The sequence below is a fragment of the Hylaeus anthracinus genome, unplaced genomic scaffold (genome assembly GCF_026225885.1).
Source record: "Hylaeus anthracinus isolate JK02 unplaced genomic scaffold, UHH_iyHylAnth1.0_haploid 11985, whole genome shotgun sequence".
NCBI classification, from domain to species: Eukaryota; Metazoa; Arthropoda; class Insecta; order Hymenoptera; family Colletidae; genus Hylaeus; species Hylaeus anthracinus.
In genome coordinates this window covers 776,594-797,864 of record NW_026534333.1, presented here as the reverse complement: position 1 = coordinate 797,864, position 21,271 = coordinate 776,594, and the positions used below count along the sequence as shown (strand labels likewise).

Below are 21,271 nucleotides of genomic sequence, written 5' to 3'. Positions count from 1 at the left end.
GCCCTCTATAACGCAAGATTGACATAGGCCAATTGCTACTGGCTTACTGCTTAGCCTGTACACCCAAACCCATGAACACTGATGAACACCTTTGCCGTATATTCACGTATATTATTACGCACATTGCGTGTAACGGTGTGTACTTTTTTGTAAATGTAAATTTGTTTAGCTTTTTAAATACAGGATGGGGATATTAGAGAAAATATCTGAAATTGAAAAAGAAATTGCTCGAACGCAAAAAAATAAAGGTTTGTACATGTCTCAAGAAAACTACTTTCCTAACCATATTTTCAAACAGTTTAATAGTTTTATGACATATCTAGAGAAGTATAGAATACTAAAAGATGGAATTAAATCCTATTATTAAATATTCCTTATCAAAATTTCACAAAAGTTTACCTGTCGTTATAATAACATAATTCTACCATTATTTAATATTTTAATCTTTCATTGTAACGTATCCATTTTATTTTCAGCAACCGAATATCATTTAGGATTATTGAAAGCAAAACTTGCAAAGTATAGATCGCAACTTTTAGAACCTGGAAAGAAATCAGAAAAAGGAGAGGGTTTCGATGTATTGAAATCAGGAGATGCAAGAGTAGCTTTGATAGGTTTTCCTTCTGTGGGAAAGTCTACTTTATTAAGTACATTAACACACACAGAATCTGAAGCGGCATCTTACGAATTTACAACTTTAACTTGTATCCCTGGTGTTATCGAATATAAAGGAGCTAATATTCAACTTCTTGATCTTCCTGGAATAATTGAGGGTGCAGCACAGGTAATTGCAACATTAGACTTTTATTAATGTAGTGTTACAGCTCAAGTAATAAATAAATAAATGTTTCAGGGTAAAGGAAGAGGCAGACAGGTAATTGCTGTTGCCAGAACAGCAGATTTAGTTCTTATGATGTTAGATGCTACCAAACAAGATGTACAAAGACAACTTTTAGAAAAAGAATTGGAATCAGTTGGTATACGGCTTAATAAGAAAAAGCCAAATATATATTTTAAGATAAAAAAAGGAGGTGGATTGGCCTTTAATTCGACGTGTCCACTGACAAAAATAGATGAGAAATTAGTTCAAATGATTCTTCACGAATATAAAATTTTTAATGCCGAAGTTTTATTTCGCGAAGATTGTAGCGCGGATGAACTGATCGACGTGATTAATGCTAATAGAGTATATTTGCCATGTCTCTATGTACATAATAAAATAGATCAAATATCAATCGAAGAAGTGGATAGAATTGCTAGGCAAGCTAATAGTGTAGTAGTTAGTTGTAATATGAAGTTGAATTTGGACTTCTTGCTTGAAACACTGTGGGAATACCTATCTCTAATAAGAGTATACACAAAGAAACCTGGACAACCACCTGATTTTGACGATGGTTTGATTTTAAGAAAAGGTGTTACCGTGGAACACGTGTGTCACGCTATTCATCGCACGCTTGCTCAGCAATTTAAATATGCTCTTGTTTGGGTAAGGATAATAGCGTTCATCTTAACAGTCTATGTTGTTACAGATGCTCTAAACACTTTATTTTCAGGGTACAAGCACAAAGTATTCACCGCAAAGAGTAGGAGTACAGCATGTTATGCACGACGAAGATGTTATTCAAGTAGTGAAAAAATAAAACTTGTAAAATTACATAAATTACCTGTGAAAATCTAAACGGGAAAGTACAGCTTTATATAGTTTCTTTTAGATTTTATACACAATGAAAACAGTCTCCAACCTTAAATTCATTTCTTTAGTATGAATATCAAACATTTAAATTGTACATGTTTAAATAGTATACAATTTTTCTTTAACTAACATTTTTAACAATAAATATTATTCATACAAAATTAGCAATAAAACTAATTTTTTATGACAAGAACATTTTTTCCATTTTGTAGGAATATCAATACCTGGAAATCGAATTATTTTGCATTATTATATACATAATATTGAAATGATAATTTTGATTTATTAATTGTATATATATCATTACCTTTTTTTATAATAGAATCGATAGTCTTACTTATTAATAAATTCGACATTTCCTAATATTTGTAATTTTAAAAATCAATAGGTTTTCAAATATTCGTGGGTAAATCATTAGAACAGTCAAAAGTTCGGATACATTTGGAATAAATTGTTACTATAAGAATTTCCCGATGTAATTTCACCAAATGATGATTATTAAATAACATGGAAACCATCCTTTCCTGTAAGCCAGTTGTCGTCCATTACATAACCGCCTTATTAGTTTCTGGTCATTCGTCGAACGTACTTGACCTTCGAAAAATTCATGACAGCGGCCCTCAGTGAAGTAATTAAACGCAGGTCGGAAAATACACTGTGGAGGATAGATACCATCCTTGTTTTGTTATGATTTCGCGTAAAAGTAGAACAACTGTTAATAAAAGAGGAACGAGAAAAGATATCGTTGACACGCTAGAAGAACTTGATGTTTACTGCGGTATGGTTTAATCGACGAAGAAAAGTGATCGAAAAAGTTCATCCGTCCACGGATTCTAAACGCAGAAAACATTAAAGGGGAGATCAGTGCTTATAGGGTCGCCTGCAGTATGCTCAGGATTTACAATACAGGGATATTATGGCTGCAGGTGAGCCTCGTCAAGAAAAACAATACGATTACCTCCTCAAATTTCTGTTGGTGGGTGACAGTGATGTTGGAAAGCAAGAGATCTTGAGTGGACTCGAAGATGGTGCTGCCGAATCTCCGTTTTGCAGCGGCAGCGGTATATTTTCTTTTTAAACTCTTCTTTTTCACCTCTATTTAATCATAATGTTATCATAGTTCTCTTTGACTTTGCATAGTACACTTACACTGCACTACATTCAATTAACCTTCTTCCCACTGTAAAATATTTTGTTTACACGTTATTTCACTTAATAATAACCAAAGTTAATTAAATAATTCCTATTTGTATTAAAATATCAGTTATTATTATTAACTCCTTCGTTGTAAAGCTACCACTACTTTATCAAACAGACCATCTTGTATCGTGTACGTGGTTGCCTTTTCCTTTTGTGTAATTAATATATTATAACATGTATTTTTTAGCATATAAGACTACTACTATCCTGCTGGATGGGAAAAGAGTGAAATTACAACTATGGGACACATCAGGTCAAGGTAGATTTTGTACAATAATCAGATCTTATTCTCGTGGTGCACAAGGTATACTTTTAGTCTATGACATTACCAATAAATGGTCTTTCGATGGCATCGACAGATGGTTGAAGGAAGTCGAAGAGGTACACTGCACTTAAATATTTTTAACCTTAATTTTATAGTAATTAACAATATTAAACAAACTATTTCCTGTAAATTTTATAGCATGCTCCTGGGGTACCAAAAGTACTTGTCGGCAATCGCCTTCATTTAGCTTTTAAAAGACGAGTAGGAGAACGCGATGCGGAAGCGTACGCAGCTAAAAATCGTATGGCATTTTTCGAGGTCTCTCCTCTTTGTGATTTTAACATACGCGAAAGTTTCTCTGAACTTTCTCGCATGGCTTTACATCGTAATGGCATGGAAAGACTATGGCGATCTAATAAAGGTAATGTGTTTATATCTATAATATTTTTTTTAAGAGAATTTTGTACAAATATTTTGTTTTTCAGTACTCAGTCTGCAAGAACTTGCGTGTCGTGCAATAGTAGCGCGAACGACAGTTTACGGTATCGATCAGCTTCCATTGCCTAAATCTATTAAATCTCACTTAAAATCTTACGCAATGACGACTACATCTCAGTTACGGTATAATGGAAATAGGTCATTGAGCTCTAGTAAAAGCCTAGGTTCTCATCACCGAAAATTACGTTTCGTTGGAGTGGGTCATAACGGACTATCGACTCCAGGTAGTTCGCCTGGTAGTATAACAGATTCCCGTACCAGTTGCGTTGGTCGTAATTCTTGCACGATATCTTGAGAGTAATTTCAAGGTTGCTGTTAACTTACAAACATGCAACATAACGTCAACGTTCTTCCTCCCTGTTTTAATGTGTAGCGTTTTGATAAAATATGTGCCATCGGAAGTGGTAAAGAATTTTGTAATATTTCTTCTTAAATAATACTTATATGAATTGTCAACAATATAACAAAGGAAAATGTGATTTACTTACAATCAAGAAATCTAGATAACCATAATACTTTTACACTTGATGTAACAGTCGTTATACGTTGAAATACTTTTTATGTTGTATTTTTCAGAATTTCCAAGGTATAAAAATGTATGATAATAATAATAATAATAATAATAATAATAATAATAGTAATAGTAATAATAATGAGCTTAAGCAGAATTAATTTCATATGGATCGCTATAAGCGTGCTATTTGTTACACGGAATAGTATCTGACTTTGGCATAAGCAATCAATTGCTTAGTAATATTGCACATGTCAGTTTATACGATATCTTTAATGAAATTCTTAAAGATTTATCATTCAAAATTTGGAAGAGTACGAATTTTACCGAACAAATAGCAACATGCTATAGAGTCACGCAATAATCGATTAAAAATGTGTGAATATTTTATTGAATCTTCGTTTTACGTACTTCAGTACACTATGTCTTTTTAAAATAAATAAAGCAGGAAATGTTGAAGTGAAAAGTACAAGTTCATTAAGTCTACAGGGGTTGTGGTGTAGACTAGGAATAATGTAAGTTGAATAGTTTAGAGCAGCTAATTGAATATTAGTATGTAAGAACGAAGTTCCCAATAGTTACTACATATAACTTTTTGGAAGATTCATTGATTTTTATACGCTAATTTTTAATAATAATATAATAAGTTAAAACAATTGTTTTAGTGTATTGCAACAAAATTTGTATTTCCATATCTATCGAAGCAAATGCGAGAATTTATGTTAAATATTTAATTTTCTCTTTCATTATTATCAAAACCTATTTATTGTGCAAAATTGAATCAAATTTTCTATAATAATGCAAATTATATATTTTAATCGTATTATTTAATTTTACTTTAATCTTATTTAAATAACTTAATATTATTATGCATTATATTATTTGTACAGTGTAGGTTTACAAAAAATATGTTGTGTATTATGTAAATATAGAAGGACACGTTTATAATATATTTCGACAAATTTCATTGCAAAAGATTACTATGATATCTCAACATCGATAATATTACTCGTTTAGCTATTTAGTTTGATAACTTTTTAAATTTTATTTGATATTTATTCTTCTATTAAGAGCTGTAATAGTAATGTTAAATCGTGGAAATCGATTGTTCATGAAATGTATCGAAATATAACAACAATTTATATGAAAACTTTTTTTTTAAAGATTACAATATCAAGAAAACACGTAAGATGTATTTGTACTATGTAAGATTCAAATTAAATTATATGTATATATAAAAGGGGCTACTATCAATTAATATTATTTTATGTAATTGTAATATAGATGTGCTTATTTGTGTATTAAATGTACAGTAGAACCTCGATACTTGCATGTGAACCTCGTTTGTCGTATTGTGTTAATAAGCTTTAGATATGATTACCGAGCAACAAATACTGTCTTCCATGTGAAACAAACGTAAATTTTAATAAGAGCCCGACAATTGCATGAAAAGTCAAGTATCAGCCATAAATAGTGCGTATACATTGTTTGTTGATTACCTCGATATTTGCAGGAATTTTCACCTGTTTTATTGCAACTATAAAGGTTCTACTGTATTATTAAATTTACAATAGACATTATACGATACTCGAAGAAATAATTTTAATAATGAAACTTAAAACACAATGCAATTGAGTTGAAGGAACATTGGTCTCACTGTCATTGTATATACTTGACTGTAAAATAAGATATTCACCATTATTAAGAATGTAGCGCAAGGGGCCATCCGAGTAATCGAAAAGGAGAGAATGGAAGGACAATTTTTTATTATTAATTACCACCAACAAAAACATTTATGTTTATACTCGAATACTTTTTCTACAAATGCAATACTGTAAATAAAAAAATTATTACTACCGAACATATTGCATCGAACAATTTGTAATCGTATTTCATAGATAAAATTTCATTTTATTGTTACATTTTTCTAGCATTGTAAACGCAATTGAAGAAACCTTTTTTTTTGTAACAAAACTGTAATATGATTTAATAATTAGCTATTCTATGTATAAATTCTTATTTCAAAATTGCATCAAATAATAAATACTATCTTTCATAATACAAGTTTTTTTTTTTATTGTAACAACTGAATGCAATCGTGGCACAGAGTATATAATTACAAAATGTTCAGTTGTTTAATAAATGACTAATGTAAATTTAGTTGAAATATATATTTTTTACGTGTTTTCTAGTTTTTTTGTATACAATTTGCAAACAGATTTAATCGATGATTATTCATGAAATACGTTATATAATTAAAAGTACAATTAAAAATGACAACAATTGACGAAAGACAAGTAGATAAAAGAAATGTTTGCATTCCTTTTGATAAAGGAAATACTCATGTTCCGCAACAGTTAATAGAAGCAGAGGAATTATTGAACTCCGTCAATAGAAGATTAGAAGACTGTGCTTTAGAATGGCAAGCAGAAATTTCTCGTAAACAATGGAAAATTTTCAATTCTAATACAATTGGAGAGAATCCATTTAAAAAATCTTTATTGTCCAGAACATATTTTAGTGAAGAAAGTCTCGACGAAGCTTTTCAACATTTACTTTCTTGTAATAAAGCTTTTTCAGAATATTTAAAAAATTTCATTGGCAAGTAAACTAAGTATAACTACGTATATAATAATAATAATAATAATAATCAAAGTTTCGACAACTAAACAATCATACAAATTTATTTTAATATTACATAGCTCTTCTACAAGGTAAAAAATCCATTCTAAACATTAAAGATACTTGCGATGCGCAAAACCAGTGTCCCAGCATACCAGAAAATTGTAATGCGTTAAATAATTTCAACATTGAACCAATGCAGTTTTCTTTGCTGCAAAATTCACATTTGAATGAAACGAAAAAAACACAAGACCTCGTTGATAATGTGTTAATAGCTCAAAATTTATTTGCCGATGTAATTAAAGCTAAAGTTCATTTTGATACAAAATTCTTAGGATTTGAAGCTATATTCCATAAAACTACTACCATGCCAACTGATACAAATTGTCCTTGTAATTATCGTTCTAAAATTATGGTAAATATATTCTATATTACGTTACATTTTGTTAATACTATAATTGAATAGATAATCAAATTAATTGTATACTTTAGACAACTACAAATGGTGGACATACAAAATTGCGGAACATAACTGTGAATCAGAGAAATGGAACAATCACAAAAGCAAAACGTTTAACAAGATCTATGAGATCATTATCCAAAAAGAAAGAAATGGAAGAGACATCTGTACCAATTGGTGACACTGGCAATCAACCATCATTTGGAACAAATACAAGCTTCTGCTAATAGATTTTTGATGAACAACATTTACTTTCAGTTAATTATTAAATTTTTATTACTCTTTAGACACAGAGAATCTAAGCTGAATTGTGACATATACATACATACGGAGAAACTGTTTGTCGAATTTTTAAATGGAGTTTATTTTATACATTACATTATTATTACTATCATTATTTAATGAACAAATCTATTGTTATTTTTCTTTAGCATAGTTTTATTAAATTCTAACTAAAATGCTATAATTTATACATAGATTCACAATAACTTTATACATTTTGTAGTTTTTTAGTTTTACTTTTTATGCTATACTGAAAATAAGTATTTTATTGGTCATATAATTGTTTTTACAAGTATGTTGTATTTAATAAGTAATTAATAACACAGCAGGTGTCTATGTAATTTGTATACACTTATTTTTATTTTTTAGTTATTAATTCACACTTCATCTGTTTTAGTGTTAAAATAACTATGAGTACACATACATGAGCCAAAAATGCGAAATGAATTATAAATTTTAATTCATTGCAACAAATGCAACTAATATTATGAAAATATTATTTTATTAAACATTTACACAGATTTTCAAAATTTTACTTTTCATATTTCCGTCGTGATACATCATTAATTTTTAATATCATTTTACTATCTTTCTGTAAACGTTAATATGGAAAAAACTATACAAAAAAAGTCCCCATTTGTTTCGAAATATGAGTTACACATAAAAGTACTACAAAGTGATCAAATTATATGTACTACAATATATTACATTTTCTAGTCGCTATAGACTTATACTTCAAAACTAGTACTTTAAAATTAGTATCTTACAAGTAAACATTAATAAAACACTTACAGAAAACATTACCGACTGGTGTAAACCACAATCTAATATATCGTTTCATGACAAAAAACCTCTATATAATCAATTGTTATTTTCTAATTATATGTTTTTGCATAAAATAAAAGAGCAGATGACATTAATCGATACAATTAAGAGACGCGAATAGAAAAATATTTAAATATAGGTAACACATAGTCCATAAGTATTTTATTTCGAAGTAAATATATATTTCTGTTCTACACTTTAACAGGTCAAATTAAAATCTAAATAGTGAGTGAATTTTAGTACTTTAGTAACATAATACTTTGTTCTAATAATTTGCTATTTTAAAATAATTTTTTTTTTTTATAAGAAATTCAAAATTAATGCTCAATCTTTCACAGTATATCAATATGTCAACTATAGTGTACCTTACTAAATATGTCAGTTTAAATTAGCCTCGTTACTACAATAAATCATTATAACGCTCTGTTACAGTAACAGATTTCATATTTCGTTAATGTTATTATTACATTAAAAGTTCTATAAACAACTCACTTGTGTCAAATTTCGCCGTTCTGTTTACATTAGAAATATTCGTAAAATGTTTTTCTGATCATTCGACTGATTAAAATTGTAGCTTAGGGAAGATATCACGAAAGAACTCACTGTACATTGCACATTTGAAATCGTTAAACAAATTAACCGAGAAGCAAATAACGGTCTCCTTAGACAAAATAATTCATCTGCATTTATAGTTTATTTGATTTTTAAACTGACATCGAAGAGAAATGTCAGCTCGAAGTTTTGTCATCAGAAAATAATATCTATTAAAATTACTTTCATGTTTCAGTTTGATTTCTTCTCTTACTACATTCACACCAATTCATTCATCATCCTTCGATCATTTTAAGGCAGACAGATCTCATAAGTATGCGAATAAAATATATAGTAAACAATTTTTTGTTTCAAGTCATGTAGCCGTTAAAAAAAAACAGCACGAAATCTAAACATAAACGGTACATCGTTATTAGTTTTCATTAGTATTTTTGAGTTTCATATTTACGAAATTTTTGTCAGTAATTTTATACTATTCGATCAATTTAAACATAATAAGAAATATGTTACTTAAACTACAGGGTACATTTTAATTGTATGTAATACTGAAAACGATATTACAATTTTTACAGTATATAAGAATATCAAATAATCAACAGCATTAATTTTAATTGACAAAAAGCATCAATTAATTTATTTCGATAAATCATCTTACAATGAATATTAATAATAACTAATTTACGATCAAGCGTATCTCAATGAGGCACTGCAATCCTCGTCATCCTTTCAATTACGATTTTTTCGTTCATATGTATATATATATATATATATATATATATATATATATATATATATGTATATATGAAAATCAAGTTATACCATACATTGTGTAATAGCGTTAAAAAAAAAACTATGAAATACTTTGTTCAAGTGGGTAGTTCTCTTGAGTACCTCACTTTTAAAGTAAATAATTTAAAAAGACATTTACTCGAATCGAATTAAACTAATTCAGGGATTATGATTTTTATGAGATCTGTATGCTAGGAGAGGTGAAATATGAATTTAGAGAGATAACCGACCGACAATTATTGATTTCACCTGAATTCATATATCTGTATACTATGTTCTGGAACATGTTTCAGATTCAGCGACTGATACCTGAAATAATAAATACTCGTTCAAAATTTTTTAGAACATTTCAGCTACGATTTTTAAGTGTTATCAATTTAACTCTCTCTACAAAATAATGTTACCATTCAGAGCTGCGATGATAATAAAAACCTTCAATCGTGGCAGCAGATTTTTGGAAGCAAATGTAATAAAATCCTGCAAATGAGGCACCATTGATATCCTTAATGGTATGATCGGGAACTAGAAAGTGTTCCTTCCACCTCATAAAAACAAAATCTGTTCCCTTCAGAGCTTCATAATCGAATGTATCTGAATTGAAACTTTTGGCATATTGACAAAAAGATTCAAATTTGCTCTGTAATTATAAATAAAAGATTGACGCATGGCGGTAGGTTTTACTAAAAATACTAAATTGAGCACATGACAAAATACAAACCCAATGTTTTTTATCAACATCCTCGTCTGCATCCCATTTTCGAGTTAAAAAGGGATACTTCTTAGATATAATTTCACCATCGAAAAATGTAGTCAAAGTTGGAAATTCTTCTGTTAAACCCTTAATTTTAAGATAGCCACATAAATAACTATTCTCTTCGTCTACGTGCTGCAAGAAAATAATGTTTAATACTTAATTTATATAAAATACATGTATATATTAACTGTTTACAAATCTCAATTGATCTATTATCTTGTTTACACGACACTTACGATAGAATTATATCGCGAGCGAATTAGAATGACTGAATTGTTCGCAGCACTTGGAAATATACTTAGAAATACGAAGAGATACGACGAAAATTGTCTTCATAGGTTACTTGAAATCCTCGATCATTTGAATGTGTAAACAATACGATTGATTGATCGCGATAGAACGAATAGTAAAATGTTGATAGAAAAATGAGCACACGATCAATCGTTGCGCAGTAGACAGATGTCAAAAGCAGAACAGAAATTTTGGACATTTGTCGCGCAATTTGTACAAAGGCGGAGAACTAACCTGTAAAACTACTTCTACGTCGTAACTGTTGCCTTTAGACTTTTGAGAACCTTGAAATCGTGAGCCGTTGTATAATAAAGATTTTGTGACACCCGGCTGCTTTGAGTTTGCGGGTGGTGGTGGTACTACGTCAACTTTCACCGGCATTCTCGGCTCAAGTGAACGTTCTTAAACTTTGCCCTCGTTGGGCGACAAACTCCTCATCACAAAACTCTCGCAATGACTGCCGGTAATTTTCAGGATATAGATGTATTTATACGAAGCCTCAAACCCAGACACACTCGCGATCGTAATTTTTATATAAAGAACGTGCACGACATACCCTGAAAAAAGAACTGGTTTCCTTAATATACGTAAGCTATTCAAATTGTTTCTATTAAAAATGGGAAGCAACTTTTCCTTACCGAAACGAAAAACAACATTCGCTTGTTTTTCGCTATGCACGAGAGACACAGAAGTGCGGACTTTAGTTGTATATCACCGGATGTTCAGATTCGTACTACTTACCAATTTAATTTAGATATCAACTTCCTTCGATTCTTTCGAATATTATATTTACATTATCGATTTCTTTGGTTATTAATTTGTCAGTATCCAATAGCACGTATAAATCTAAATTATTTGCGAGAAACTGAGAAGGTTTATTCGAATTTATTATATTCGGAATTTATGCTTCCAATTTACTTTCCCGCCATAAAATATTCCAATTTTTATAGGTATACCACCTTTTTAAATTTAACACGAAATATATCAACGATTCGAGCATATTATTTAAATTAGATTCAGTGTAATGTAACGAAGTAATTTTTACGCTTACGAGGAAAATATTAAGGTATGGATTTGACTTGTCGTGAAAGCTATCTACTGAATCACGTCGGTTTCAAAGCAAGCATGGCGGATTTCAGTGACACGAATTCGCACGAAATGGCAGGAAATCATTTTGAAAAGCGTTGTAATAACCAGTGGGTTCGATTGAACGTTGGTGGAACATATTTTTTAACAGCAAAAACTACGTTAGCCAGAGACCCTAATTCGTTTCTCTATAGATTGTGTCAAGAAGATTCTGACCTTATCTCAGACAGGGTTAGTTTGATGCTTTAAGATAACCGCGAACTTTGAAACTATTCAAATGTTACTTTCATCTTTTTATTCTAAATATACATCTTATTTCCATTTTTTTTTTTACAAATAAATAAATTATAATTACAAAGATTCATTTCATACATTGTTTTCAAAAACAACTGTACAACACTGTAATCTTTCAGCAATGTTACGATTTTACTAACTTGTTAAAATGATATGAAAGTTACATGTAATTTATTAATCATTAGTAACGTATGTTATTATATCAGAATAATTGAAAACTACTTGCATAGAATATAATAAAACGAGTACTGTTACATAGTAGGTTGTAAAGTTTTATGTGAAAGCATATATTGTTTACTTGAAGATGCATACTAAATAAATAAATGTTTCAACTCTTTCGTTGTATAGGATGAAACTGGAGCGTATTTGATAGACCGTGATCCAACATACTTTAGCCCTGTTTTAAATTACTTACGTCATGGAAAGTTGGTGATTAATAAAGACTTGACAGAAGAGGGTGTATTAGAAGAAGCAGAGTTTTATAATATTACTGAATTAATTCGACTAGTCAAAGAAAGAATTTTATTAAGGGATACCAGACCACTACGTGATTCAAAAAAACATGTTTATAGAGTTCTACAATTTCATGAAGATGAATTAACTCAAATGGTATCGACCATGTCCGATGGATGGAAATTTGAGCAGGTATTAAATATAAATATCATTATTTCTTTTTTATAACCATTTTTTCAATTTTAACAATTTTAAATTATTACACATTCAAATAAAATTTAATTATTATTATTCATAACGAATTTAAGTGGTTCATCTTTATCTGTTTTAGTTAATCAACATAGGATCTCAATATAATTATGGAAATGACGATCATGCTGAATTTCTATGTGTGGTCAGTCGGGAATATGGGGCCAGTCAACTCAGTAGCAAGGAACAAGAAGCAACGGATCGTGTTAAGGTATCATTGTCGCATTCAAGTCTTTCACATCGTAATCTCAATCAAAATAATCACGCATAAATTTTTCATGGTCTCGCTAAGTAATTATATAGACTGTAGTATTGATTTTACAACCTTTTCCATTATATTGTATTTTTTAGTATAAAATCACGTCACTAATGTTACAAATTAAGTTTATATTTTGCTTATATCAGAGGTTCTTATTGATAGTTGAGTCTAAGAAATTGAGTTGATTGCAATGTTTATTTATTTAGAAAAGTTTAAGAATCTCTGGCGTGTTATCAGTATTACCTTATTGCATCATTATGTTTATTTTTATAAATATCATTAACCCATTTGCAATAAGATATACAGTGGTACAATGGTTCGAGCAACATTTCAAAATAATCACAACACGATTATGGTATGCGTATCGCTGATTTCGTAGTAAAATTTTCAATATAATGTAACCCATAATCTCTCTTGTTATGAATGGGTTAAATGAAATAAGACATTAGAATAAATTGAGTAACAAATTGTTACCATTTTACCGTTAGTACTTCAATAAATTAACACTTACTAAGAAACCAAAGATCATTTTAGAGACATGTAAAGTTTAAAATTGTGGTAGACATCTTCTATAAGTCACACTTCTTTAACGTAAATATTTTATTTTTGTATTTTTATGCATACAATTTTACAAATGTATTACAAATAATATGAAAAATAATATGAAAGAGTGCCTTATAGTAGATAATAAATGTACACATTCACATTTTATTAGACAATTTATTTTATATTGTTTTATCTGAAACTTATAAGTATTTTCTTTTTTATTTTTTTTTTTTATTTTTTCTTGTATTACATTTGTAATCCGAGTTAAAGTATATCTTAACATGATCGGCAATTAATTTTAATTTAAGTATCAAAGCTCTTTATACCAGTTTTTATAGTTTGTGCCAATTCAGGGGCCAATTCGCATGAGCATGTTCCGCCTCTGATATTTGCTATATGTACCGTACTGTTATTGTTGTATCGCATGCTATTCATCGAATAAAGAATTTTTTCTTTTTCATTGGTTTGGTTACTTTCTACCCTATATCCTGCATGACTCATTATTGCATGACCGAGTTATTTCATATGTTTTCCATTTTTTATTTGGAAGAAGTCACCATTTTGTTACGAGTAAAATTTATTATATAACAAAAGCTTTTTCAAGGTATCAAATTTCTAGATTAAATTTGTATTAATCAAAACAAAGTAATCTATAATATAATGGTGTCACGGTGCACAGTTTCTTCCCACTTTATTCACTTAGAAATTACCTGTATATTACAATAAATTTATAGAAATTGTAACGATATTTTAATGCAATTTATATTAAAGTTAAATTTATATAACAAATGCAGAGGCTGAACAATGCTAAAGTAATTAATAAACTTTGTTAACCATTTTGTATGATAAATTAAATATATCTGTTTTTTAACTTCATAGAACTTAATGGTATAATTTTTAACATAAACGTTTTTACTAGATTATCCTAAGTTTCAATCATTAAATTGTCTTTTAGGTTCTGCAGCAGAAGGGTTCTCGCATGTAATCTCTAAATCTAAATCCGTCCTTTTCTTTCTTTACTTCGTTTAATTAAATCAACTGTGCAGCGACAAGATGAAGACTGCTTTTGTTTCTACATTTACACGTTTAAGTTCATGCAAATCTTTATTACTCCATTTTTTCCTGTATGGTGGTAATACATACACGAGATAACGTGGAAAGGTACAATACCTTCTGTAGATATATAGTTATAATGTGACACCGTAAAATGAAGCTTTAAGAACCGAAAGTATCACACACCAATGAATAAATTTTTTTTTTTACCATTTGACGAGAATAGAAACGGATTGCAGTGACAAGGATAGCTTTTAATAATTCGAGATGGGATCATACATTTTTTAATAATGGAGAAAATTTAATACTAAAGTAAAATTTTCTATCCCATTGATAAATTACGACGACTCCTTTTTAAAAAGGAACATACTATAACAAAAATGTTAATACATATGATTACCAATATTTGTTAAAGAAATTGTTACTTAGTTATTATAGAAATTATGTTTTAGTTTCATTAAATAGTTGAAAAGACAATAGCATTCATGAAGGCAATCTTTTTCATACAAATTTTTACAATGAATATAAATACTATCTCTAGTAGTAAACAGTTTATCTTTTTGTACCAAAATGTACAAAAATAATTTTTACCTTAATTATGTCTTTGTCGTAATGTTATCAAAATTACTTACATTTACATTGCTGCTACAAAATATAGGATAATGTTTGTATATCTTGCATAATAATTTTAATTATCCAATACAAAGTTATACCACAAAGGAATATCATTTTCAATAAAAGCAATGTATTATATCATTTAATAATACATGATGTATAAAATGAATAAAATTTGAATGTAAAATTTTTAATCCTATATGCAGAAATTCCTTTTACTATGTCACTGACAACAAGTCCAAGTCGGACTGCGACATAGCAAAAGTTATTACTGTAAAATTGTAAAACAAACAAAGGATAAAAGAGAAAATTCTAAACCATTTAACAGTAATTTTTCTTTTAAATTCATCTAATATTTATTATGTAACAGTTTCTTTCTTATAATGCAATCAAAGTAATAGATTTAAAGCAATGTCAAAAGATATATTATTTTCCATACCATCCTCTCTTTCTTTTTTTCTTTTATCCATAATGCACATACTCCGGATAAGTTTTTATCGTTTAAGTGTTAAAATTTGCAATACATGTTTGCAGTCTCAAAAATGAAAGCACTTTACAACAGAAATTAACATAGGTTGTCAATTGTTAAAGGCCTATTAAAGAAGTGTTGTAGACAATATATTCATAATTAAATTAAAAGCATTATTCATGAGAATAAAATTATACGTAGTATTAAATCGTCATAAGTACTGTTAGAACGATGTATGTATGTATCTATATACATATATGTATATGTGTATATATTAATATACTGCATATAAATATATGTAATAATAGTTTCGCAAGAAAAACTTTATTTCTAGTTACTAACGTGAAACAGTTCAGTGATACTATTAACTAATTACATTTTTACATTAACACGGTATAAGTAAACGCTATTTTTAAAAAAATGTATTACAATTCACACAGTGAAAAACTTTGTAATCTAATGGTAAGAACGAATCATACAAATTTATCGATTGGCTGATAATCACTCGTTTTCATACTAAAAAATATCAGGAAAATTAGGACCAATATTGATAATTCCCTGCAATGTACAGTGTTATTAATATCATGATATGATATTGTTTTGCAATTTAAATTCGCGTCATTAAGTTAATTGATATTAGTGTTCACTATTGTCACATTAAGCATATGGATATAACTCTCTGTATGTGAAAGAGTTTGTACTTTCATAGATATATTTCTAAATCCATTAACTGTTTAATGTTTATTGTTAGAGGAGATACTAGTATTTATATATATTTAAAAATAAATTTTAACACCGATAATTATTTTAAGTTAGATACAAGAGTGATTGTAGGAGAAAGTGTATAAACATAAGTGATATAAATGGGAGTTTATAGCATCGTTATCGTGGTGGTAAAAGAAAATAATTCCACTTAGAAAAAGTGTACTCATTTTGTGATTATTTTTCAATTCATATATGTTCACGATTATGTGAACATGTCTATTTAATATTTAATTTTACATAAGTATTTCGTCAAGACTGTATTTTACGATATGTAACCAAGTTTAATAGTTTTAAACTCAGCTCATGCATATTTAACACTGACAATTAGTATACAAAACGAATAATATCGAATTGTATAATTTATATTTTTTTCACGCTTCATTACACTTTTTGTCTTTAATAGAAAAAGATAAATAATATAATTTGTTTTTACTTTATCATTATAAAATAAACAAAGTAAACAACTATTTCTACATAATTAAATTTATAAGACACAATTCAAATTCATCCAAATCATGATTTTCACTGCAATATTACATAAATAACTATTGCTATTCCTGCATAGTAATATGTTACTTTAATTATTACATGAATATAACTATATATATAAACTATATTCATAATTTTATAAGAATAAGTATACATGCAGTAACTATTTTAATGGTATAAATAAGTTTTTCCTACACGAAACTTACACTTTGATAACAAAAAAGTCATTTTAGTTCCTTTTGTAATAATGAAATAAATAAAAGAAATATTAATTGAATTATTAAAATTAAGAATACTGTGTAAGACTAATACATGGTTGAAAAGTGATATGAACTCCTCGGTCATTTTATATAAATGCACTATAATGAGATTATCAATAAATACTAACATAGTTTTATTTATTTAGTTACATTGTGCTTTAAAACAGATTTTAATTGTATCGTAGGACACTTAATATAAATTACTATGCAGTAGGTTCTGTAGCGTAATTTACGATAAGTTAATGTTAACAAAATAATAATACTTTATCGTGTACAATTTGTTTTCAAATAAATAGGATTTAATTTTTGTAAGAACATAATCAAGAGAACGATCAGTTTTTTGTGTTAGTGTAAATTTGCAATGTTTCGCGCATTAAACAAAATGAGTTTCTGTGTAAGCCATTTAAAATACATATTTTGATTATAGTGTATTATATGTATTATTCTTTGAGAATATATCAAAAGTAATTGTTTGTATTAATTGTAATTCATTTCAAATAAACAAATAATTACACAATTAAATACCGTTTGATGAATATCAAATATTATACAGCAGTGTCTTCCAAAGTAGCATACACAGATCCTAGGGCAGGTGCGTTAAACTCCAAAAAAAAAACAACTGTCCAACAAATGTAATAATAATTGCTCTTTAGGAAGTAAATACTTATTGTAAGAAAAACTTTTAGGATTATTATGTTAATTATATGGATTTTTAAATTAATAAATTTTTTATTTATTAAAAATATATTATTTACAGAGTAGTATAAATCATAAATTCTTACAAAAAATTACAATTATATGTATATGTTCAAGGCATATTGGCTATTGTTTTTAGAGGTTGATCAAGATATCTTGCTAGAGCTTGTGCTTTTTCCCTTAATAAACCGAATCCAACATTTTCTTTTGCATATAAACATAACAGCAAATTTGCTACTTCTGTGATCACAACTTTGCCCTCCTATAGCATAAATATTTCAATTTTTTTTATAAAAAACGAAACTAGTAGAAAGATACATAACAAACTTATATAAGCTTAATATAATAGTAAAGTATTTGTTAATTACCACGCAATCCATTAATACAAATTGTAATTCGTCCTCTTTAAATGCATTTCGTCCATTCTTTTCATAAGCGGACCAGATATTGCTTGTAATTGCAGCAGTCACTCTTGCATCTTTATCTCCGTAACCACTGTAAGCTAATAAACCACCATCTCTATTTAATAATCTGAAACATGTATTTAAGAAGGAAATTTAATAATGTTTACAAATACTAATATTTTTAATTAAATAAAAAGATATTTTACAGATGTATAATAGAGGTATGAATAACATATTATATTACGTAAAATAATAGAAATAATTTTGATAAAGAATAATATTTATAATGATGTATCATGGTTCACGTACAAAGTGTTTTCCACTCCGCCTGTATTGGCTTGACTCAATACTTGTGTAAGAGCTTTTGGTTTCAACATAGTTTCACAAACAATAAATATAAGTTTGTATTTATCGTTGATACTTTATAAATTATTTTCAATCGATTTCACACTGATTTTAATATTAAACCGTAAGAAAGTGAGAACGTCACTTTTTGACAGTTATATTCCCTAAAACACAGTAGAAGGAATATCCCTAACAAGTATTAAGTTTGTAAATATAAGTTCTTTATGTACTAAACTACGATTGTGAAGCATTTTCACTGTATAATATACGCCCAAATGAAATAAATAATAATGCAAGTACTTCAGTTTGTATTCAATACAAAATTAAATATGTTTAATGTATTACGAAAATTCCCTAAGCTTTAAAGTATCCGCAATCAACTAACGAATTTCCTTTAAATTATAACAGCAAATATTTCATAAGCCATTTAACATCGATTTTGTAACTGTCGTTATGTAGTCGTTTATTTTATTATTTATTTATCGCCCACGTTTGTAGTGAAAATAGTTCCCACTGCTACTGCCAAATGACGCAACCAACTATCATTATCGTGGCCATCTAGCGTTGAAGAGGCCGAACTAATTTTCGGAATTTGGTCAGTGCCTCTATCAGGAAAACGCCCAAGTTTGTCGAAAAATAGTTCCTTTTTTCACCGCTAGATGGCGCTTTTAGATGGTAAATACCGACATGATGGTAATATACCGATAGTGTCGGTAAAAAAAACATTTTCACTACAAATTTGGGCGTTTTCCCACCGATGACGCCACTGGTGCTAAATTTCGCTCACTGAGCGGCTAAGTGAGCGTTAATCGTTTTATCAATTTTATGTAAATGAAAACCATATCGTTAGCATCCTCTGCCAAGAAATTTGGTAGTTTGAAAAAAATGACAGATTCTGGAAAACCACCGTTACTTTTCGAAGTATTTAGTGAATGTCAAACAACAAAAGCTAGAACAGGAAGAATGAGTCTCGTTCATCATCACGTAGATACACCAGTATTTATGCCAGTAGGAACACAAGTAAGTTAGTTGAATAATTATAAATTAGTTATTTAACATATGTACTGCAAAGTTAATATTTTAGGGCACTTTAAAAGGTTTACTTCCTCAACAATTAGAGCAACTAGACTGTCAGATTATTCTTGGAAATACATATCATCTAGGAACAAGACCAGTAAGTTGAGATTATTTAAAAATATTTTAATACATAGTTTTTATCTGATAAAAGATCGTTTTCTAGGGTCTCGATGTTTTAGAAAAAGCTGGGGGATTACACAATTTCATGAATTGGAAAAGAGCTTTATTAACAGACTCTGGTGGTTTTCAGATGGTATCATTATTAGAACTTGCTAAAATTACAGAGGAAGGTGTAAAGTTTAAATCGCCGTACAATGGTAGTCAAAGTTTCGAAATAATAAAAATAAATTCATGTTTGACAATGTAAAGAAATTGAGTAGAGTCCAACAATTCTCTGATATTATTTCTTAGAATCTGATTGCATGCTGACGCCTGAACACTCTATACAAATACAGAATGTAATAGGTGCAGATATAATGATGCAACTCGACGACGTGGTTAAAACTACATTAACAGGACCAAGAGTAGAAGAAGCTATGCACAGGTGTATATCATTTAGTTAGACATATAAGTAACTACATTACAAATTTTTAAAAATATGTTTACTACTTGATGTATAAATTTAGAACAATTAGGTGGTTAGAAAGATGTTTAGCAGCACATCAGCGACCAAACGAGCAGAGCATATTTCCGATTGTACAAGGAAATCTGGATCCTAAACTTAGATCGGAATGTGCAAATCAAATGATTAAATATGAAGTCAATGGTTACGCGATAGGCGGATTAAGGTAATAATTCGTAAAGTAGCATCGGTTAAAAATAATACTTATTTTCTTAATGGTTATTATTAGCGGAGGAGAAAGTAAAGACGACTTTTGGAGAATGGTACACCTTTCCACGGATATACTTCCAAAAGATAAACCTCGTTATTTAATGGGTGTTGGATTTGCGATTGATTTAATTGTTTGTTCCGCGTTAGGAGTAGATATGTTCGATTGCGTGTTTCCCACAAGAACTGCGGTATTTATATTTACTAATCATTAAAAATAAATAAACTTAACCATGCCATTTATTAATGGATATGTAATTTTTCTATTATATGTAAAAATCTTTTTTAGAGATTTGGCTGTGCATTAGTACGTACCGGACAACTCAACTTAAAGACCATTCAGTATAGCAACGACATGAGACCGATAGATGAGTCGTGTGAATGTAGTACATGTAAAACATATACACGGGCTTATCTACATCATATTGCAACGGTAGAAACAGTTGCATGTCATTTATTATCCGTTCATAATATAGCGTTTCAAATGACATTAATGCGAGATATTAGACAAAGTATCAAAGAACAAAATTTTCCAAGATTTATACAACAGTACATGTTAGATTTATATCCAAATAAGGAATATCCTTCGTGGATAATCAATGCCTTAGAAGCTGTTCACGTTAAATTATTATAAAAAAGA

At 28.9% G+C, this 21,271-nt stretch overlaps 6 protein-coding genes across 8 annotated transcripts; 4 read left to right on the top strand and 2 right to left on the bottom strand.

Annotated features, from left to right (window-relative positions):
• Positions 1 to 41: 41 nt before the first annotated feature.
• On the top strand, positions 42 to 1,987 carry LOC128886668 (developmentally-regulated GTP-binding protein 2). Its single transcript, XM_054141763.1, has 4 exons — positions 42 to 248; positions 477 to 784; positions 854 to 1,486; positions 1,554 to 1,987. Exons 1-4 carry the CDS (start codon positions 185 to 187, stop codon positions 1,638 to 1,640), a joined length of 1,092 nt encoding a protein of 363 aa, XP_053997738.1. The 5' UTR covers positions 42 to 184; the 3' UTR covers positions 1,641 to 1,987.
• A 344-nt stretch (positions 1,988 to 2,331) lies between these two features.
• On the top strand, positions 2,332 to 5,407 carry LOC128886674 (ras-related protein Rab-40C). Its single transcript, XM_054141769.1, has 4 exons — positions 2,332 to 2,754; positions 3,081 to 3,274; positions 3,357 to 3,579; positions 3,644 to 5,407. The coding sequence occupies exons 1-4, from the start codon at positions 2,610 to 2,612 to the stop codon at positions 3,949 to 3,951; spliced, it is 870 nt and encodes a 289-aa protein (XP_053997744.1). The 5' UTR covers positions 2,332 to 2,609; the 3' UTR covers positions 3,952 to 5,407.
• Positions 5,408 to 9,671: 4,264 nt separating this feature from the next.
• LOC128886677 (glucose-induced degradation protein 4 homolog) lies at positions 9,672 to 11,397 on the bottom strand. The gene is made up of 5 exons (XM_054141779.1): positions 11,381 to 11,397; positions 10,977 to 11,299; positions 10,416 to 10,583; positions 10,102 to 10,334; positions 9,672 to 10,006 (listed from the first exon to the last, which is right to left on the bottom strand). Exons 2-5 carry the CDS (start codon positions 11,121 to 11,123, stop codon positions 9,943 to 9,945), a joined length of 612 nt encoding a protein of 203 aa, XP_053997754.1. The 5' UTR covers positions 11,124 to 11,299; positions 11,381 to 11,397; the 3' UTR covers positions 9,672 to 9,942.
• Positions 11,398 to 11,841: 444 nt separating this feature from the next.
• LOC128886675 (BTB/POZ domain-containing protein KCTD5) lies at positions 11,842 to 17,856 on the top strand. Of its 2 annotated transcripts, XM_054141772.1 has the most exons (4): positions 11,843 to 12,059; positions 12,471 to 12,767; positions 12,907 to 13,035; positions 14,585 to 17,856. In XM_054141772.1, exons 1-4 carry the CDS (start codon positions 11,868 to 11,870, stop codon positions 14,612 to 14,614), a joined length of 648 nt encoding a protein of 215 aa, XP_053997747.1. In that variant the 5' UTR covers positions 11,843 to 11,867; the 3' UTR covers positions 14,615 to 17,856. The 2 variants fall into 2 exon arrangements, with proteins under 2 accessions (XP_053997746.1, XP_053997747.1); XM_054141771.1 differs by lacking the exon at positions 14,585 to 17,856 and having other exon boundaries at positions 11,842 to 12,059; positions 12,907 to 14,087.
• A 133-nt stretch (positions 17,857 to 17,989) lies between these two features.
• On the bottom strand, positions 17,990 to 18,908 carry LOC128886684 (ragulator complex protein LAMTOR2). Its single transcript, XM_054141789.1, has 3 exons — positions 18,690 to 18,908; positions 18,345 to 18,507; positions 17,990 to 18,238 (listed from the first exon to the last, which is right to left on the bottom strand). Exons 1-3 carry the CDS (start codon positions 18,755 to 18,757, stop codon positions 18,089 to 18,091), a joined length of 381 nt encoding a protein of 126 aa, XP_053997764.1. The 5' UTR covers positions 18,758 to 18,908; the 3' UTR covers positions 17,990 to 18,088.
• Positions 18,909 to 19,380: 472 nt separating this feature from the next.
• On the top strand, positions 19,381 to 21,265 carry LOC128886667 (queuine tRNA-ribosyltransferase catalytic subunit). 2 transcript variants are annotated; one of them, XM_054141762.1, is made up of 7 exons: positions 19,381 to 19,745; positions 19,810 to 19,899; positions 19,966 to 20,119; positions 20,268 to 20,346; positions 20,429 to 20,590; positions 20,654 to 20,822; positions 20,921 to 21,265. In XM_054141762.1, the coding sequence occupies exons 1-7, from the start codon at positions 19,557 to 19,559 to the stop codon at positions 21,263 to 21,265; spliced, it is 1,188 nt and encodes a 395-aa protein (XP_053997737.1). In that variant the 5' UTR covers positions 19,381 to 19,556. The 2 variants fall into 2 exon arrangements, with proteins under 2 accessions (XP_053997737.1, XP_053997736.1); XM_054141761.1 differs by having other exon boundaries at positions 20,214 to 20,346.
• The last annotated feature ends 6 nt before the right edge of the window (positions 21,266 to 21,271 follow it).

Bases quoted from the DNA above. Each gene is read 5' to 3' on its own strand.
- LOC128886668 (XM_054141763.1), top strand. From the start codon at position 185: ATGGGGATATTAGAGAAAATATCTGAAATTGAAAAAGAAATTGCTCGA. The intron at 249-476 runs GTTTGTACATGT...TTTTATTTTCAG, and splicing joins TCGAACGCAAAAAAATAAAG to CAACCGAATATCATTTAGGA. The intron at 1,487-1,553 runs GTAAGGATAATA...CTTTATTTTCAG, and splicing joins TTAAATATGCTCTTGTTTGG to GGTACAAGCACAAAGTATTC.
- LOC128886674 (XM_054141769.1), top strand. From the start codon at position 2,610: ATGGCTGCAGGTGAGCCTCGTCAAGAAAAACAATACGATTACCTCCTC. The intron at 2,755-3,080 runs GTATATTTTCTT...TGTATTTTTTAG, and splicing joins TCCGTTTTGCAGCGGCAGCG to CATATAAGACTACTACTATC. The intron at 3,580-3,643 runs GTAATGTGTTTA...TTTGTTTTTCAG, and splicing joins ACTATGGCGATCTAATAAAG to TACTCAGTCTGCAAGAACTT.
- LOC128886677 (XM_054141779.1), bottom strand. From the start codon at position 11,123: ATGCCGGTGAAAGTTGACGTAGTACCACCACCACCCGCAAACTCAAAG. The intron at 10,584-10,976 runs GTTAGTTCTCCG...ATTTTCTTGCAG, and splicing joins ACGTAGAAGTAGTTTTACAG to CACGTAGACGAAGAGAATAG. The intron at 10,007-10,101 runs GTAACATTATTT...TTATTATTTCAG, and splicing joins TATCATCGCAGCTCTGAATG to GTATCAGTCGCTGAATCTGA.
- LOC128886675 (XM_054141771.1), top strand. From the start codon at position 11,868: ATGGCGGATTTCAGTGACACGAATTCGCACGAAATGGCAGGAAATCAT. The intron at 12,060-12,470 runs GTTAGTTTGATG...TTCGTTGTATAG, and splicing joins CTGACCTTATCTCAGACAGG to GATGAAACTGGAGCGTATTT. The intron at 12,768-12,906 runs GTATTAAATATA...TATCTGTTTTAG, and splicing joins ATGGATGGAAATTTGAGCAG to TTAATCAACATAGGATCTCA.
- LOC128886684 (XM_054141789.1), bottom strand. From the start codon at position 18,757: ATGTTGAAACCAAAAGCTCTTACACAAGTATTGAGTCAAGCCAATACA. The intron at 18,508-18,689 runs GTACGTGAACCA...TACATGTTTCAG, and splicing joins GGCGGAGTGGAAAACACTTT to ATTATTAAATAGAGATGGTG. The intron at 18,239-18,344 runs GTAATTAACAAA...TTTATGCTATAG, and splicing joins TTGTATTAATGGATTGCGTG to GAGGGCAAAGTTGTGATCAC.
- LOC128886667 (XM_054141761.1), top strand. From the start codon at position 19,557: ATGAAAACCATATCGTTAGCATCCTCTGCCAAGAAATTTGGTAGTTTG. The intron at 20,120-20,213 runs GTAGTCAAAGTT...ATTATTTCTTAG, and splicing joins GTTTAAATCGCCGTACAATG to AATCTGATTGCATGCTGACG. The intron at 20,347-20,428 runs GTGTATATCATT...GTATAAATTTAG, and splicing joins GTAGAAGAAGCTATGCACAG to AACAATTAGGTGGTTAGAAA.